At 41.2% G+C, this 19993-nt stretch overlaps 1 protein-coding gene across 2 annotated transcripts in view; it reads right to left on the reverse strand.

Annotated features, from left to right (window-relative positions):
* Positions 1-1417: 1417 nt before the first annotated feature.
* The window catches only part of LOC123978482 (guanine nucleotide-binding protein G(q) subunit alpha), a 28501-nt gene continuing 9925 nt past the window's right edge, over positions 1418-19993 (reverse strand). The window contains exons 2-7 of one of the 2 annotated variants that reach the window (XM_046061710.1): positions 16355-16539; positions 15827-15981; positions 13669-13797; positions 10807-10936; positions 10542-10695; positions 1418-6614 (exon numbers count right to left, since the gene is read on the reverse strand). In XM_046061710.1, the coding sequence (XP_045917666.1) occupies positions 6424-6614; positions 10542-10695; positions 10807-10936; positions 13669-13797; positions 15827-15981; positions 16355-16539 (944 nt within the window). In that variant the 3' untranslated portion in view covers positions 1418-6423. Of the gene's footprint in view, positions 6615-10541; positions 10696-10806; positions 10937-13668; positions 13798-14952; positions 15082-15826; positions 15982-16354; positions 16540-19993 lie in introns of both variants that reach the window. The other variant, XM_046061712.1, reaches the window with a different exon arrangement.

The raw sequence follows: 19993 nt of genomic DNA on the forward strand, positions 1-19993 counted from the left end.
ATGCTGTACATCTTTACTTAGGAGTCTTAGGACTTTTTTAATCCAAACTGTACTACAAATTGTGTGACACACCGTAAATTTTAGGTATTATTCTTGGTGGCCTGTACTGGTGTGTTTCTCTGCGAATGTGTTGTCAGCTGTTAGCACTATACTGACTGGGCACATGGAGGGTACAGGATAAACAATACACAGAGGTCAGTGGCAGCCCAATGGCAAATCTGCACCCCATGCCCCTGTTACAGGTTAATCCCACCTAAACCACACCTGCCAATACAAAGCAACCATTACATTATTTGACATTGACTTCAAAGAAAGAAAAAATATATATTTATAAATAAATAACCCTAAAGCCCAGATGTGTAGAGTTTTGTTACTATAGTATCTTTCAGAATTTTCTGATTGTTTTGGTTTATAGAGAAGGAGACAATGACAACTGGTGCAGTTTGTGTGTTGTTCTTCGCCATTTATTGTCAGGATCCCCAGGTGGCATTTGTTGGGGTTGGGGAGACATCTGTGTCACATTTTGCCTTCATTATACTACCACCACGAGTTGCTTAAATCAGAACATTTCAAATCCTATACATAGTTTGAAGACGAAAACACCATGATTTTGTAATGACATCTAATAACATTATTTATAGCGCCTTCAAAAACCTGAACATGTTCCTCCACCCAGCTGTCAGCCAGGAGCTGCCCAACCCAATATTGCACCCCCAAATGTTCTGTTTTTGAAGGTGCTGGTGGTTATTTTAACTAAACCAGAAACACAAAGGGTTTTAACATTTTAAATTTATTTGTTGGCCGGTGGCTGCTTGGTTTGTTTACACTCCTGCCCAGCTCTACTGCAGCCACAATATACTAATATGACATTAAAAGAGAAAACACTGATAACCAGCCAAGGGCTCCAGTAGGGGACCATCTTCACCGTCAGTAGAGCTTAGTTATACACAGAGCAGTATCAACAGTCATAATAATCTGGTCCTACCTTTAGCCTTAAAAATGCAGCTACAGCATGATGGCATTATACACCTTGAAGGATATACAAAAAATAAGCAAATGAAATCACAGAAACTGTCAGAGGGGGCCACATGAAGGTCCACAAGAGCAAAGGAATCTTCTTGAGGAAAAAAAAAAATAAAAAAATTCATGTGAGCAAAAACAAAACAAATACAACCATATGCTCCCATTGCGAATTATGTTAAATTTGAAACTTTAGATCTTTTAAGATCCCACTAGTCTTATTTTGAGATTTATAATTATAGACAGCATATTGGATCTTTGCCATCTGGGGCGTCTTGGACATCAAAAATGTAATATTCGTAACACTGAGTGACTTCTGAAACATGTCAAGTTACCTCAGACTTCTACAACTTAAAACATACAAAATCAGGAAACCCACTCAACACGCACACCATGAGCAAGTATAGGAACAAATTTATTTCAATTTAAAACAGATACCTTGTCATTATGTTTCTCTCTTAGAAGGCGGCAATGATCATAAGTCATGTTCATGTTTGAATGAGGATCAGGCAACAGTGGTTGAAACAAATACATGAAACATAAAAAAATATGGCAAGAGTTATGTAAATCAATAATCGATAACCAACTGATTGAACCCCCTTCATCAAGGGCTCTGCTTCAATGAAAACATCAAAGCCCTCACTTCCAACACAAAATAAACAGCACATGCAATTATAATTACAGTTTCTTAAAAAACAGCAGGTTATCCTTTAAATCTTCAATCTTAAATACAGAATAAAGTCTTTGTGTGTACTTAATCATCTATCCTTTTAGTCTCCGGCATGTTTTATTTAAAAAGGAGGACCATCTCAGGTGGTCCTTTGATGATGACCACAGCGTTGGCACTTAGAGAGAGCGGGGTTGGCACACTCAGTATAATACATCATTTACATTTGGTTTACATACAAAATAAAGACAAGAAAAAAACAGCATTTTATACACCACTACACAACTGACCTTCAGGTTTCATTGGAGTGAGGAAAAATAAAATCAAGTGGTCCTAAATAATAGTGTTCTGGTAATGTTTTCTTATCATACAGGAAATAAAAAAAATTAAAAAAAAAAAAACAAAAAAAAAACAAAAAGGGAAGAGGATTTAAGTTTGGAATATGCACTGACTCCAAGCCAATGTCTAAAAGATAAGTTTGATTCCACTTATTCCAACAAACCCACAGGAGGAGACGTCACACAACCACGGCCTCCATGAAGGTCACAGAGCAGAGCTCTGAAAACCGTAAAGGGCCCGCAACACCATCTTTCACTATTCAAGGCAATAAATAAGTGTGTGTTGTAGTGAAACAACAACAACAACAACCCAGCCTTTCTACTGATCACTGCCCGAAACAGACAAGAATGAAAGGAGACTGAGGTTTCCCCACAGACTGCCCTTCCCTCTTTCCAGCTCATATATGTTGAGATTAAATGTGTCAAAAACACACTGTGCAACATTGCACTGCCCAAACGCACACTAAACAGCCCGTCACCATGTGCCAGAGTTGTAGTGTCAAGTCTAATAATACAACATGGTTTGTCACTATTAAAGTGAGCTGCACTCAACACAGAGTTAAATCTTAACACAACTATGACTGCAAAACTGATAAATACTTGGTTATCCACGGGTTCATTGTTCCACTTAAATACTGGCGTCCAGACCCTCTTTATGACAGCAGTCTAACTGATGGCTGTCTGCTTCTTCCGCTCAAAGTTAGTGTCATTTTCAGCAGACAAAATGGCAGTTAAGGACTACATTGGCGATTTACAAAATACATGTTTTAGCCCCGTCAGCTTAGCAAGTGTTCAAACCTTTCCTCACTGCTTACCATTTTTGAAACATCACTTCCGTTTTTAGATTGACTCCCTATCTTTTTGGCAGCTTTTGGTTTGTGTTCATCTAAGAAAATCAACTTTAAAAAGGGACAAGAAACTGTGTTTTTCCACATTAACTAGTTTCTTTGTCAGTGTCATTATGAAATTTAGTGTTTCCTCCATCAGTTACAAAGTACCTCCAACTGTGCCCCAGCTGTCCCTGGTCTCGCCTTACCCAACATTGTAATTATTCCAAAAAAGTTCCACGTATTGTGGTATACCGATTGTAAATTTAGACAAAAAAAGAAAAGCGTGCTAGTATTAGTAATATTGTAATTCACATTGTCCTTTACATTACATGTTTGTCCTCTTAGTTTGATTTTATGACAGCTTTTGAATGCAAGGGAGCTCCTGCCCACTAAGTACCACTGTAACTATCACACTATAATGCAAGCTTGACAAAAAAAAAAATAAAAAAAGGTGACTAAATGTGTACTGTGGTGTGAATTCTCTTTCAGAATCCAGGTTAGACTCTGCAAGTTACTTTTCAAACCTTACTGGCATGAACAGAAACCAATAGCTGCATGCAAAGTAGGGAATCAATTTATAAACTGGAAAAAAGGTAAACAAAGTGTATTTGTAGTTAATGGGTGAAAACATGCAAAGCCACAAGCATGGTCATTAAGATTTTTATGGCTATCAGCTACAAGTCAAATACTTGGGGACGCATGCAGTACTCATCCTGGTAGTAGTGTCTTTAGTGATAAATGTTTCTATACTGAGGTCATACGGAGGTCAGAATCTCAGATACTGGGTCCACTTAATTCACAAAAAGGGCCAGATATATAAAGAATTACATAAAGAAAACTGCTTAGTGTTGGAAAACTCTCTACACACACCTTATGTTTTGCATTAATGCCTTTCCTATACTTGTTATAGCACATACACATACCAGTCTCAACAAGGATTAGTAGTGGATGACTTGGTTCACTGTGGTCCTGCACTCGCCGCTGTCTGATGCACTGTGCTAGCCCTTAATGACGATGAAGGATAAGTCACCTGTTGAAAAAGGTCAAAGACCCAAAAAAAAGTATATCTGCACTTCACTGGCACTATCAAAGCAAGCCTCAAAAACTGGAAATTAACAATGCAAAAAACCAACAACAGAATTTGTGTGTTAAATTACGAACAGCAAGCATGGACCGCGTGGGTCTTCAATCACTGATTTAAAAAGTCCACCTACGTTCGTACTGTACATTTTTCTAGGTATGCATTATAGCGCTGCATCTATAAACCAAGAGGAAATACAAGTTTTTTTTCTTTTTAAAAAATTAAAATGAAACAAATGTGAGGGCTCCTAAAGAAAACCAAACAGTATTATCATGGATGGAAATGTGATGGCAAGTACAACTGGAAATGTCTCAATAAGAAATAGAAAGCAGAGATAAAGTCCTTACTATACCAGACATTCGTATTTTGTTAAGTTTTTTTTTTTTTTTTTAGTTTTTTGTTATTTTTACAGCAGTTCAGACTCAAGTAGGCTCCGCCATGATAAAAGGAGCACTTCAACATGACAGAATCAAAATCAGTCAAATTATCAACAACTTCAAATCTGGTCCATAAATTAGATAAATAAAAAAATCTTTTAATTACTCTTAAAATCCTCTTATCATCATACTGTGAAGATTTTTTTTTAAACCAGCCCTACTTAGTATACTTAGGAGCCAGAGCTGTTGCAGTAGTGTGGAGTCATGAGGCTGGTTAGGAGGAAACTCTTTTCTCTGACTATTGCTCCTTGCCGATTGTTTCCTCAACCCCACTCAGCTCTGTGTAGTCCTATTACTCATTTGAACAAAATCCATAATCACAGTATCACTACTACCATAAATTCATAGGAAAAAAAATGTATGCTAATGAAAGAAGTTGATACTTTTTTTGTTGTTTTTTTCATTTGTTTTTTGCCAAATATGGTGTACCACAGAGCGTTTTTGTACAGGAGTGTTTTGTGTATATGTATTTACAAACAAATATACACAAACAGCGTTTGCAGACTTCAGAGTGCGTTTTCTGTGAAAGGTTCATTGCCCCCCCCCAACTGCAAGCGATCTTTATATAAACAAAGAAAAAACTAAACAAAAAAAACAGAAGCACATCCTGAATTGATGACCGCGTCACCGTCAGGAAGTGTGTCTGATTGGACGGTCGAGTGACGCAGGTGTGACGTCAGAGATGTTACCGCATGGATTCCAATCACACCTCAGGGTGTTGGCATATTTCATTTACAGCTTTTATTTTGTTGAATAAGCTACTTGCAGCCCGAGCTGCAGATGTGCCCTATGGGCTTATGAACACTGATGACATTCCCCTCCCCTCCACATTCGCCTCCACCAATGAGAGTAGGGCCTGTGTCGAAAGCGGGGTCCTCTCACCCGCTACTAGTGTTTTTGTAATAAGGGTGTGGGGGTGCCAGATGCTGTGATGGAGCACATGGAAGATTGTCCCTGTAAATCCATACAGAACACATCTGGAGGAGGGAAGCGAAACATAAAACAAATTCCACAGAAATCTTTAAGGATACTTATGTCAAAGTAAATTACTGGTTGCTTCTTTTTTAGATGTCTTTGTTTTGTTTTTATAGATTTTCTTACCACTGATCACCATTCCTTTTAGCCATTATTTGTTAAATAGAAGTAGATGTAGCAACAAATTTCTATAATTAAAAACATTTAAAAAATCTCAACGAATAGATTTTGATTAGCTAGGTCTTGTCCTCTCGTGCTTTTTGTCTTAAGTGTGTACATATGCATTTACTTCATAATATATATTTTTTTTGCGATTGCGATGCTCACACTGGTGGGTACATTCATAGATGCGAGGTGAAGACAGAATCCTCAGCCCGGTCCCCTTGTGTCCGGTGTACGACCGCTTTTCCTGTCCATGTCACTCTGTTCCAAGAAGCTTTATGCCACTCACTGGTCCTTGGTTGGTTTCAGGAGGTACAGTATTCACTTCCCTCCACACCAGAAAGGAGCTCAGAAAGGAAACGACAGAGGATCTGATCTAACACCGGTGAGGGTCAACTCCCGAGGACCAAAAGGGGTTTGATGGCGCTATTCACCATAACATAGCTCCTCACTAGTCAATGCTGCTCCAAATACTCGCACACACACACAGACACACAAAGAAACCAAACTCCCCTTCAGTCACTGTACAGCCTGTGTGAAAGGTTTGTGTGCCAGATGAAATGTGCCAGAGCCAGCAGCCAGGGCCAAATCTGACACATGGAGCAGCTTTGGGAGGAGCAAGGACTTAAGCTGCCGAGTGGAGGAGGAAGAGGGCGAGCTTTGGTGAAAGACAAGGGGTGGCGTTTGGAGGTGGGAGGATTTGTGAATGTACTGTAAAAAATAAGGGTTCTGTTTTTGTGTGTGTGTGTGTGTGTGTGTGTGTGTGTGTGTGTGTGTGTGTGTGTGTGTGTGTGTGTGTGTGTGTGTGTGTGTGTGTGTGTGTGGCGCTGTGTTATGCATGTGTAGTTGAGTGCACGCTCCGAAAAGAAGTGCGCATTTGTGCAATGGGGAGATGTGCGTCATACGTGAGCCCTCACACCAGATTGTACTCTTTGAGATTGAGCTGTAGGATGGTGTCTTTGACAGCTGCAAACACAAAGCGGATGTTCTCAGTGTCCGTGGCACAAGTGAAGTGAGAGTAGATGATCTTGTCGCTGTCTGGGTTTAAGTCCACAAACATCTTGAGGATGAACTCCCGCGCTGCCTGTGCATCTCTCTGGGGACCTGAGATACAGAGACAGACAAGCACATGCAAGCGTTGACATATATTTCTCAACATAAACAGTCATTTAAAAAGAATAAGGAAACAATTTGGGGAAATAATTTTATATTTTATTTTTGAGCATCAGATGACACGATTGATTAATCATGTCTGTGCCTTGAGTATGGAGCTTTAAAAGGGCCCCACATTGGAGGATAATCTGCAGATTTTTAGTCTTAATTTTGAATCCTAAATATATATGTTTTATATTTACTACTTGAAATCCTGTAGTGTGAAAATAGCCAATAAGAGTGAGCTGACCGGGAAGAGTCACCAACCACATGTTGAGTACTTGTGTAGAACAGAAACATGGCTGGCCTAAAGTGTAGTAGTATTAATTAATTAGTAATTTCTAATGATCCCAAGTTTCACTCTCCCTTCCACCTGTGTAGAAATAACAATAGCGTTAGCTTGTAGCAGCAGCTAATCTTAAAGCAGGAGTAGGGAGTTCTTATTTCTTCATATTTGCTAAAACTGCCACAATATCTTAACAACAGTACATGAGGCAGATAACCTGTAAATAAAAAAAATCCAGTTCCTCTGGCTCATCCTCATGCTCCTAAAACCATTTGTAAGAATCCCCCGCTCCTTCTCCTGAGTGAAAACAACCAACCAGAGCCGGCAGCAGTCTCAATCACTGCTCACTCCGTGCAGAACCCCTCCTCGACAAGCTCTCTCACTCAGTCAAGCTCAATGTCTTCAGAAATTTTGCAAACACAATGTCTACCAGCAATGAAAGAACTGCCTATCCCTCCTGCCCCAGCATATAGAAAACACATGTGTGATCACATCCCGGCTCCACACAGAGCTCAGCGTGTTTGATGCTATGGCGCTTGTATTGACAAGTAGCAAAGAGGCGTAATGACAAACAGTGGAGAATAACTTTTGAGGGGGGTCAGTGGTGTACTAGCCTCTAATCCCTCTGTTAGACATTGCCGCAGCTGCCTCTGAAGCCTGGGGCACTCTGCCCTGGGCCCAAAACCATTGTGTCGACAGCAATTGTTGCCGACTGCAGCTTTAAGCTCCGAATCTCACTAATTAACACACTGTAACACATTTTTTAAAATTCATACAAAAACAGGAATAATATGCGGTTTTAGTGGGAGTTTCCTGCTGTTACTATTTGTTGACAAGCAACAGTCAATGTAAAGCAGTCTGAATAACCTTTGTGTTAGAAATGTCTTGTCTTCACAGTGTGCTTTACAGGTCTGGCACCATCATACTTGTACACAGACATCCATCTAGAATAAAACTTGTGCTCACTGACCATAAAGAGCAGCCCACGCTTGAGCTAGATTCCTGGGTTCATCAGTTTCAACATGTCATGCCCCCTAAAACCACAAACTGACATTTAAAAAAAACAAAAAACACTGTTCTATGAATTAAACAAAACAAGATACAACTTATTAATTGCTAAGATTTAGAGGTGCTAGGTTGAGTTTTTAAACTTTGGAGAACCAGGCTAGCCGTTTCCCTCAGCTGCCAGTTGTTACGTCAAGATGAGATAACTGCTACCTGGCAAAAGCTCTGTACTGAACACACAGACATGAACGTGGGATAAATCCTCTGTATTTCCCAAAATGTTGAACTACTCCTTTAAACGCATCATGCCACTGCATCCATCACAGTTAAGTATTACATACCCTTTGTTATACTGGGACAAATAAACTGATAAGACAATAGATCGATTTCTTACAATGAGCAATTTCAGACTTTTAATACTGGATAACACATTCACATAAGCTAAAGTATCTCACAAAAATGAGTACACCCCATTTTTGTAAATATTTGATTATATCTTTTCATGTGAAAACACTGAAGAAATGACACTTTGCTACAATGTAAAGCGAGTGTACAGCTTGTGTAACAGTGTAAATTTGCTGTCCCCTCAAAATAACACATCACACCGCCATTAATGTCTAAACTGCTGGCAACAAAAGTGAGCACACCTCTAAGTGAAAATGTCCAAACTGGGCCCAATTAGCCATTTTCCCTCCCCGGTGTCATTTGACTCGGTGTTACAAGGTCTCAGGTGTGAATAGGGAGCAGGTGTGTTAAATTTGGTGTTACCGCTCTCACACTCCCTCATACTGGTCACTGGAAGTTCAACATGGCACCTCATGGCAAAGAACTCTCTGAGGATCTGAAAAAAATAATGGTTGCTCTACATAAAGATGGCCTAGGTTATAAGAAGATTGCCAAGACCCTGAAACTGAGCTGCAGCACGGTGGCCATACAGCGGTTCAACAGGACAGGTTTCACTCAGAACAGGCCTCGCCATGGTCAACCATAGAAGATGAGTGCACATGTTCAGTGTCATATCCAGAGGTTGTCTTTGGGAAATACACATATGACTGCCGCCTGCATTGCTGCAGAGGTTGAAGGGGCTGACGCCCGTCAGTGCTCAGACCATCAAATTGGTCTGCATGGCTGTCCCAGAAGGAAGCCTCTTCTGAAGATGATGCACAAGAAAGCCCGCAAACAATTGGAGGAGACAAGCAGACTAAGGACATGGATTACTGGAACCATGTACTGTGGTCTGATGAGACGAAAATAAACCTATTTGGTTCAGATGGTGTCAAGAGTGTGTGGCAGCAACCAGGTGCGGAGTAGAGAGCTGCATTGGGATTGGGATCCCGCAGGACCCAACACAAATGGAATGGGCAGTTTTAACTTAGCTGCGGGCAGGAGTGGGCGGTTAAAAAAATATACTGGGGGTTCCGCAGTAGTGCTGATAAGATGGAGTCAACAACGAAGTTGAAAAGGGTGCATTCGACTGCTCCCGAGAACGTATTGTACGGGCCTGACTCGAACCAGCAACCTCGAGTACGGGAGGCAGACACGCTGACAAGCGAGCTAAACTCCGTGGCCACTGACGTCACTCGCCATTACGTCTCCTAAGGTGTCGGGAGTAAGGTTTACTCACTGCACAGCTGGTTCGCTGGTTTCCGTCCGTTTAGCATAGCCCAAACATTTGTGTCCTTTTTTTTTTTTACTCTGCATGTCACAATATTTGAGGGTGCAGGCAGTAGTGGATACACATGTTGCATGAATGGGCAGTAGAATAACACATGTTGCGGGAGCAGGCGGTAATTGTCACAAAATCAACAGGAGCTGGCGGGAGTGAGATCAAGAAAACAGTCCTGCGCAGGTCTATAGTGTGGAGTACAAAGACAACTGTGTCTTGCCTACAGTCAAGCACGGTGGTAGGAGTGGTCTGGGACTGCATGAGTGCTGTTGGCACTGGGGAGCTACAGTTCACTGAGGCAACCATGAACGCCAACATGTACTGTGACATACTGAAGCAGAGCATGATCCCCTCCCTTTGGAGACTGGGCCGCAGGGCAGTATTCCAATATGATAACAACCCCAAACACACCTCCAAGACAACCACTGCCTTGCTAATAAGGGTAAAGGTGATGGACTGGCCAAACAAACGGAAGTTGGAGGAGCGCACGGTCTCTAACATCCACCAGCTTTGTCATTCCAGTGGCAACCTGTGAAAGTCTGGTGAAGCCCATGCCGAAGTGGGTTAAGGCAGTGCTAGAAAACAATGGTGGTCGGACAAAATATTGACACTTTGACAATTAGGGGTGTACTCACTTTTGTTGCCAGTGATTTAGACATTAATGGCTGTGTGATGTGTTATTTTGACAGGACAGCAAATTTACACTGCTTTAAGCTGTACACTTTAAATTGTAGCAAAGTGTCATTTCTTCAGTGTTGTTACATGAAAAGATATAATCAAATATTTACAACAATGTGAGGGGTGTACTCACTTTAAGATACTGTACAATCATCGGAGGATGTGACTTCCAGCTGTACATTCCTAGATCAGCAATGGGCCAGATTAGTCAATACTCTCACACTCTCACACACACTGATCTCACCATCAAACTCAGGGAAATAGTCCACCAAGTGTGAGTAGGCAATCTTCTCCTCTAGTAGGTCCTTCTTGTTGAGGAAGAGGATAACAGAGGAGTTTTGAAACCAGGGGTACGTAATGATAGTCCTGAACAGAGCTTTACTCTCCTCCATACGGTTCTGGTGCAGAAAGCACAGTCGTGTTATTAAGTTTCATTTCACTACAGACAAAGGCATCAGTGGAACATGGAAAACAAATACTTGAAACAAGCTGTGGTTTTGTCCACCTACCTCGTTGTCTGACTCCACGAGAACCTGGTCGTACTCACTCAGTGCCACCAGAAACATAATGGAGGTGACATTCTCAAAGCAGTGAATCCACTTCCTCCTCTCTGACCGCTGACCCCCTACATCCACCATCCTGACGGCAGGATGAAGGTGAAGAGGGGGACAACGAGTGTAGAAGCAAGAACGAGAAAAACATTAGCATATATCTCTTGCTGGCCTAGTTCATGTTCAGTGATCTATTTCGAGATCACTGACTAAAAGTGCTCAGAGTTTTAACAGGACAACAGTTCAAATTTGTATTGTCTACTGCGGTGGTTCTCAAAGTGGGGTGTGGGGACGCCCTGGGGTCATTGAGAGCGCTCCAGGGAGTCCCCAGCAAAAAGGGGAACCATTTATTCTCACTATAATTCAATGCAGTAACACAATGACAGAATGTATGAATATTTTGGTTATAGGTTTCATACACTTTCTATACTAAAATATCTAAGAACAAAACTATCAAATGGGGGTCCATGGTCTAATTTGTGTCAGTTTAGGGGTCCTTAATGTGAAAAACTTTGAGAACCACTGGTCTACTGTACTACTTTGGTGTTTCTTAAGGAATGTTTTGAATCCATCAAGATAGATTTACTCAAGGCACCAAGTTGTGAACCCTGTTTATTCAATTACATAACAAATATACTGAATTATGCTGTTTTGTACAAAATAAGGAGTATATAACACTATAATGGTCAGTTTTGTCTTAAACAAATTCTCTGGTGTATGTCTTCCTTAAAAAAATTCAGCACCCTGCGACTCGTGAAAGCATATTTTTACTATCATTTCAGGAGACATAGGAAGAGTTATTTGGGGTCCTGCTCATTTGTAACAGAAAAACACACACCTGATAGATTCAAAACCTTAAGAAGAAGATTAATCAAATTTACAACTTCTTGGCCATGACCTTTAAAGCATCTCAGGGAAAACGTGCAGATCTCTATATTTGTCAAGAAAACTAAACAAATAAGAAACAAATGTGCAGTGTGAATATGCTTTTGTCCTTGTTAAGTAAGCGAGTCATGCATGCCGCCACAAAGATGAAAGCTTACTGTTTAAGACAGATCTAGGATCAGTTTTAAATACCAATGCCACTCAGTTTAGGAAATTGTGTTATTTTCACGGTTTATCAAAAGTCCAGAAAGGTGTGATATATAAAACAACCAGTTACTATCAACCGATATGGATGGTTGATAATGACCAGGGGAAAAAATGGAGTGGAGCTAATCTTAATGAATATGATTTATGTAGGGAAATAAATAGTTTTCGTGCCATCGTGCTGACCTAAATCATTTCTTTTATTTCAATCAACAGGGATCCTTTTTTTATTTGTTGCTCCCCAAATATTATTAATGATTGATAAGGAATTTAATCCATTTACATGTGTTGGGTAGGGGACAGAAAAAGATTGAGAGCAACTGTTATATTGGGTTGTGCATTCCAACAGTCTTTGTAGGAAATAGGTATTCTTGAAGGAAAAACCTTACTGGAGTTCTTAAACTGAGTAGCATTCATCTGGTCACACAACTACATCTGATACTAGATCAATCTGTACTTCGGTTTATGTGGTGCGGTGAAAGTGGAGGGTCACGAGGCATTAATTTATCTACCAGACAGCTTTCTCAACCTTCCCTGGTGTGTGTGTGATAAAGCACCGCACAAACACAACTGTGATGTTTTGAAATGCGCTTTGAGAAGACAAATGGGGAAACAGGAAGAACATAAAATGAAGGGCAGAAGAAGAAATGAAAGGGGGCTCAGGGACAAAAGATAGACAGACAGAGGACAGGAGGCAGAGTTGAAATGTTGATGAAAAATACAGGGGGCACCTCTGATGGTGAGATCCTTTTCATGGTAGAAGGACGCCTCCTATGTAACCTAATGAGAAGCTACAAGCTGAGGAAATTGCATCAAGAAGTACGATATTTAATTTCTTGGGAGACAAACTAATACATATAACCTAGAAAAACTTTGACTTCAGCACTTTCGCTGAAGCATTCGTGAAAAGCAATCCTGACTGATACATGTGTGGATCCTAATTAAGGTTTCAGCTTCCTAAGCTTCACCTTGGCAAGGTCACCCTTCAATCGTCAGGGAGTTTAGGTCCCAGTTTCATTAAGCCTTCATTAGCGACAACTGATATAGTAATATCTTTCCTGTAAGGAAACCTTTATATAAATGGAATCAGTAAAATTTAACACTTAACTTTGTGTACTTAGCTACACCTCTGGACGCACAGTTGCAAGCCTCCAGACCTGGTGTCTCAAGGTCTCTGAGGAAGCTGCACAAATCTATTATAATTCACAATGCAAGGCTGCCCCCTGGTGGTGGCCCAGTCCACTGTGGTCCACAGAGACCCAGGGCCAATATAGGCCCTGCAGGACCTGCTGCCCAAAATAACATTCCTCCACCACGGAGAGGACGACCTCGTTTCTTCTGCCAGCCGGAGAGGAAAGGAGGAGAGGAGAAAGAAGAGAGGAGCTGACCCATTTACAGAGACCGGGCACCAGAATGTAGGACTTTGTGTTCATTAGGGGGTTGTGTTATGTGTGTATAACTGCTGTCGGTGGCAGGAGGTAAAAGAAAGAGTAGGACTTTGACACTAAAAAATGGTAATGACTTTAAATTCTGATCGGAGGGAAGCGTTTAAGAATGGAACACAGATACTTAAGTCAAATGCATAAATTAAAAGTCATGGGTTACAAGTTCTTTCCTTTAATGGGAAGACAAAAAACATTGTTCATTTGGAGCTTTGGACAAAAACACATGGCGTATGGGTTAATGATGTCAACATAAAGAGGGACTGAGCCAAAACAGGCGTCTTTCTACCTGAAAATGATGCTTTGCAAGTCGAATGGGTACTCTATGATTCCTGTAGTGGGGATGCGCACCCTGAGCACATCCTGCTGAGTGGGAAGATAGTTGGAATCTGCAATACGATCCAGATCGGAAAGATAACTACAGGCAGGCCAGTCGGAAAAAGAGAAAAAAAAAAAGACAGGAAAACAGTTATATAAAGCGTGACAGGCAATTACCGCAACCCCCCTGCAATTCCAGGAAGTGTGGATCAGTCCTGTTGAGGAGGCTTCACAGAAAAGGCCACATTTCAGAAACAAAAGGGTGTTAGTGTCGCTGTTCCACCAACACTCTGTCCATAAACCAACATAAGACTTTTGAGATTAGCTGTTAACTGAAGTGTAGCTTTGTTTAATAGACTCTCTTTTTAATTGACAGCAATTTGCAGTGAGGTCAAGTAGTTTGTGGATTATGCTGTAGACAGTGAGGTGGCATCAGTGACCGTAGCAGCAGTGACTTCAGCAGCAGAGACAGCAGCACCTGGGTTAGATAAAGAAGGTTCGGACAAGTATGACATCAAGGATAGCAGGAAATACATTTCCTACTCCCCCCCCCCACCCCACAGGTGTTTCAATTTGAAAATCAACTTAAAAGGTTTACATTTTATGTATTTTTAACTGTTCCCAATTGCCTCACTGATTTTATAATGACTTCCTGGAGAATCTTTGACATCACTGTCTAATCCTTCTTTATCTGGTATTTAATGGCTGCTCCCCACATGCTTCAGTGCAGTATGTCCGGCCTTAAGGCTCTTTCAGACACCACAACGGCACCATTGCGCTCTGAAACCCATTATTTCTAATAGCTTGCGCCACACCATGGTGGCTTTTTGCTGTGTCAAGCACAGCGCGCTGCTCAAATAGCGGTGTGTCTGAAAGGGCCTTTAGTTTTTATCCTGACGGAACCTCAGCACAATTCTGAACACAAACCACTGGTATCTAATCAGGTTAACCAATGTTGCCTTCAGGCTCATTTGATCTAAACACAACATAATCTTTATTTTTCTCCATAGGACAACTGGATCTATTCAGGCAAATGGGCTCTTGCCAAGTAACATGTGCTTTCACCATAGTAATGTGAGGGCATTTACAATTTTGTAACTGTCATTATTGCACTGAGAAAGTAACCTTTGTATACAAATCATCTGGTAATGAATTTTTTTGTTTTAAAAAAAAAAACTGTTAATATCCTGACAGTAGTCAGTGGTTTTTGTCCTCTAGCTACAGTGATGCTGCGGTCCAGGTGCCATGGGGGTACCTGAAGATCACGTTCTCCAGATCAAATGGGTACTCTATTATACCCGTGGTGGGAACACGGACCCTCAGCACATCCTGCTGGGTGGGAACGTATCCCTCTGCAGTCACTCGGTCTATATCGCTAAGGTAACTGGAGATATACATTACAAGACTTTGGATAACACTGAAATAGACATTTAAATTACTTTCTTATCTTTCACACACACACACACACACACACACACACACCTGTACAACACAAGTACATAGCTTACATATTTACCATAGCATTCATATTGGCAACATAGCAAGCATGCATGCCGACTCTAAACAGCATTTAATTGTACTACAGTGAGTTCACAACCAGGGGTCTAGAAAGTGACTCAAGTGACTTTGGCCATTAAGCTTGGGGTCACATATTATTACAAAAGAAATTAAATCAGAATAGTTTTTAAATGGCTCTTGCACCTGTGACTAATGAATTGTGAAAAAGCAACTGGACAAAAGGATAATATGCTGCCCTGCCCAGCATATATTACAAAACCAACAAGGTAATTACACAGAGAACACACATACACAGCCCACCAAACACACATCTCAACACACCCTAATTATTTTGAAAACCGGAGTCTTGCTCTCTGGAGACAACGCACACATTAGAGGGTCAGGATACCAATCAAATCCTTAAAAATTCAGAATTTTCTAAAAGCGGTTATCTACCAGATTCAATCTACTGAATCCCAAACGAGCATCACAGACATACATTCAGAAAAATTACCTAAGCACACTCACACACAGTCACACAAATACTATTCTTAAATCCCAGACAGAGATCATACCTGATGTCTCCACATAGAGACACAAACACACATAGAAAGAGAGACAGACAGACGTACTATTTAGTGGAGTCAGAGAGCTGGTACTCTCTGCGGCGGTCATAGGCCTCTTGGATCCCTGGGTCAGCCCACAGGCTTTTTATAGCCACAATGTAGGGATGGTCAAACCCATTGATCTTCTCGATGTCCACCTCCTTCACAAGCATGGCGTTAGACTGGGAAGACGGAGGCAAGGGGGGAAAGGTGAGATAAAGAGAAGAGAAAATTGAGATGTAGGATAATGATGAACAGGGAAGGGAAATGAGAGACAATGGGGCAGATATAAAAAGAGCAAAAAAGCTACCAGATTCATCAATTTTCATCATTAATTCAGCCAAAGATATCTGAGAGAATCTGTATGTAACTTTTTTCACTGTCTGTTTGGACCTGGTGGCTGATCCAAACCATCCACATATTCACCTATTTCCAAAGATAATGTTTCTGCTGGACAAACTAAATGTATCACTTCTTATGCGCCCGATAGATTTTTCCTAGGAAAACATGCAGTTGGTCTAGCTGGGAGGTTAGCGTCCATGGGTCAGTCCTTACCCGATTCTGTTCAAATTTGTAGGGGATCTTAAGGGTCTCAGTGGCGCGGATCATGGACTGCATGGAGGTGAAGATGTTTTGGTAAACAAGCCGGATGAAGCCCCTCTTATCCTCGTCTGAGTACCCGGCTCCATGAATGATCCTCATCTGCTTGATGAAGGTGCTCTTGCCACTTTCTCCTGTACCTGAACAGGACACAGACATGGAGTTAGCAAAGTTATGTTGTTGGCACAGATGGCAAAGCAACCTATGGCCTGGCCTGTTATCACATCCAGAATATTAATAATGTTAGTCCAAGAGATCAAGAAACAGGAGACAAGAGGTGACATACACAGTTTTGTTTCTGGCAGTTTTCAGTTTTGTTTGCCTAATAGTCTACACACAGTACACAATTACATTCATTCATTGATGATACCAAGAGAATGGGAGGAAGGTGAGAGGAGGGTGAGGTGAGACACCAGTGTTTCCCCTATATACATTCAGGAGCGGTGGCTACTAAAAATGTCCCACGATCATTAAACTATGCGCAAAAATGTTTTCACTCGCACACTGTGCGAGCACGGTAGCACTCAATGCTCGGCTCACTTCCTCTCCTCGTTCTAGGCAGAACATACGTGACAGATTATAAGAGCAGCGTAACTCTGAATCAGGAGGTGCGTAGCGAGTGTTTGATTATCCGAGCAGCAGAAAGTGACGGTGAACGCGAGCGGAGGAAAATATTCTGGCAGTAAATGTGCGGTGTCTGTTACAGTGTGTTAGCTTCTCAAGACCAAGAAAAGTCTGTCGTTTCCCACCAGCTGGAAAAGTGAAGCCGGTTAGCGCTAAGTTAGCTAACATATCCCCTCCCCTTCAGACTGTGCAGCTGAGCAGGAAAGCTTCTACAGCAGCTACACAGCTGCTATGTAACTTAACATTAGCTCAATTTACAGAAAGTACCTGGAAGCTGTATTTTATTACTGCCTACTTGTTCAATGTTGAGAAAATCAGGTACAAACAGACTAAACTGACGTAGCCTGCAGCTCTGTCCTGTACAGACTGATTCAATTATTTTTCAGTTTTCAGTCTGAAAAAGTGGTTTTGGAAAAGAAAGGACAGAGGTGACTGGAGGAGCTGAGGTTAGTAAAGCTAATTAATGATGCAAACTAGTCCTTATAAGCTACAGAGGAGACATTTCTTTTTGGATTTTAATGTGCAAATAAAATGCACCTCAGAAGGGAGGAGGTTTCTCATGTTGCCTATTTTTTATATTAATGTCTACAGATAAATGTCAGAAGCTGTAAAATGAAGACACAAAAGGCAAACATGAACAGTCGTATCTATAATGATTCTGAGGTCATATTAACAGGGTTTTCCTGCCGTTGCCCTAAACATGCTGTGCCATCAATGTAAAATCACTGTGGAGCAACAGAACCAACCAAATTAGTTTCTCCAGATCTAAAGGTTGTAGTTCCTCCAGTAGACTGATCTTTGGGTGTTGTTTATTTATTACCTGCTCTAGCTTTTCCAACTATTTGTTCAGAGATATGGTGAAAATAATGGCCCAATATGATGTGAAATTACAAATTTATCATTGGAAAACATAACATTTTCTTGGGGGGGACCCCCAAACCCCCCGACCAACAGCAAAATATTAATCTAAAGCTCACATTAAACTGGGAAAACCCTGCAGTTTTAAGCTATTCTAAGGTGCATCACATGCTCATGGACATGAGCAATGTTGCTGAGACATCTTGTGTTGGGGTTTTATATTCAGATAAAAACAAATTTTTGCTTCACCTTCACTGGACACTGTCTGCCTCACAAAAGGAGATGGAGTCAAGGGAAAACATCTAACATAAAATGGCATTCTTCATAAACCTATAGTATCAAGTCTCTGGCCACTTTCCAATTATAGTCATGTATCTATGCAGCAAGTGACAGATGAAAGGGGAGTGAGGACAGAGACTTTTCTATAGCTCTCGCTTTTTTAACTAGTACATCAAAAGTCGCAATTGCAACAGAAGCACTAGGACAGTGTTTCTAATGATACAACTATTTCTGAATTACATTTATAATAGACAACAAAAGCCCACAGTTAGACACTAGGGTTGGGTGATGTCACGTTATATACTGCCAGAGTTTTGACATAGCGTTGTGTATCTTTCCCCTTAATATCTCTGGATGTCTCAGACCATTTGTAGGCAATGTAATGAAAATCCATGAACAGGACCGCTTTATAGTAATGCTGAATTTTTATATTACTTTACAACAATGTGATCTAGTACCATGACTTTTCAGGTAATATGCCGCATTGACCAAAATTTGATATTTTTTCTAAATCGTTCAGCACCAATATACTGTGATCAGAATTTTATTCATATTGCCTCTCCTATTAAACTAGTCCATTCTAATTCGTGGATAACTCATTTTGAAATGAGGCTCCTCATTTGTGCCAAGATGACAAGCCAACCCAAATCTTTGACCTGTGACAGATGATCCACAAAAATGACTGAAAACATTGATGCAAGTTGAAAAGATCCAACAACAGGCTGCAGCCTGCTGAATTAAGATTTATTCATTTCTGTTCATCAATAAGCAAGGCAAATCAAGCCAATCTAATAATCTAATACTTCTCTCAAAACTCGATGAGATGCCTGTCTAAGTAAAGTTTTGCGCATTATGAAATCGTTCTATTGAAATTCCAAGTTTATTAACTGCTAACATGTCAAAGCATCTTTGTCCGACGTCAGGATGTTATCACACAGTTTTTACGACTCAAAAATGTTTCCAGGGAGAAGAGGGGAGATGAGCGGGGGGTGAGGGGATAATGCAAGCTAATTTAATAAAGATGATTAAGACAACTTGGCCTACATGAGGATGTATACTGCCTAAAGGTGACAGCCGGGGTCAATGTCAAAAGGCTGCATTCCTTCACTGTTCCTCCACTGCCCTCCTGAGTCCAGGTCTGGCTGTAAGATCATCGCAATATTTCAAGTAGTGTAAATTTTCCAGATTTACACATATGGTAAGGAGTCCTAAGAAAGGGCTCTGGATTATAGGCACACACTTGGAAACATTCATGGGGGGGGGGGGGGGGGGCAAACTATTTTTTTTTTTGAAGACTTACAGTGACTGCCAAATAAACCCCTATTTGCTGGGGGCAGGGGGGCTGTTGGGCCTAACCCACATTTCACACTAGCCTTCTACCCTCAGGCCACACACACGCTGATGGCATTTCAGTCCTCAGTGAAATCAAAAGGGATCCAGCACATCCATAATATCTGCAAAACTGAAAGGGAAAGACGAGGAGGGAAAAAAAACACACTCATCTCACCACCACCTACATTCAAGGTTTTTGAAGAGCAGCCATATTTCCGTTACCATAGCAACCCCTCCTCTGTCTCCCTCTCTTTTTCATTCCTGTGTTTTTTTTCCTTTTTCTTTTTTAACCCCTCCCATCCGCCCTCTCTCTCTCTCTCGTAGCAGACAGTAAATATAACTCTGAGCCCCTCAGGCTCGCTCTGTGCTCTTCATCTTTTTGGTGCACCAGAGAATAAAGGGCCTCGGCTCCACCAGAATCTTTTGGGAGCCGGTCTGAGGTCAGTGCCAGAGGGTTCCTAACGCCACGGACAGTAAAAATGTTGGGAGACATAGCGGCCT

This window comes from Micropterus dolomieu, linkage group LG11 (assembly GCF_021292245.1).
Source record: "Micropterus dolomieu isolate WLL.071019.BEF.003 ecotype Adirondacks linkage group LG11, ASM2129224v1, whole genome shotgun sequence".
NCBI classification, from domain to species: Eukaryota; Metazoa; Chordata; class Actinopteri; order Centrarchiformes; family Centrarchidae; genus Micropterus; species Micropterus dolomieu.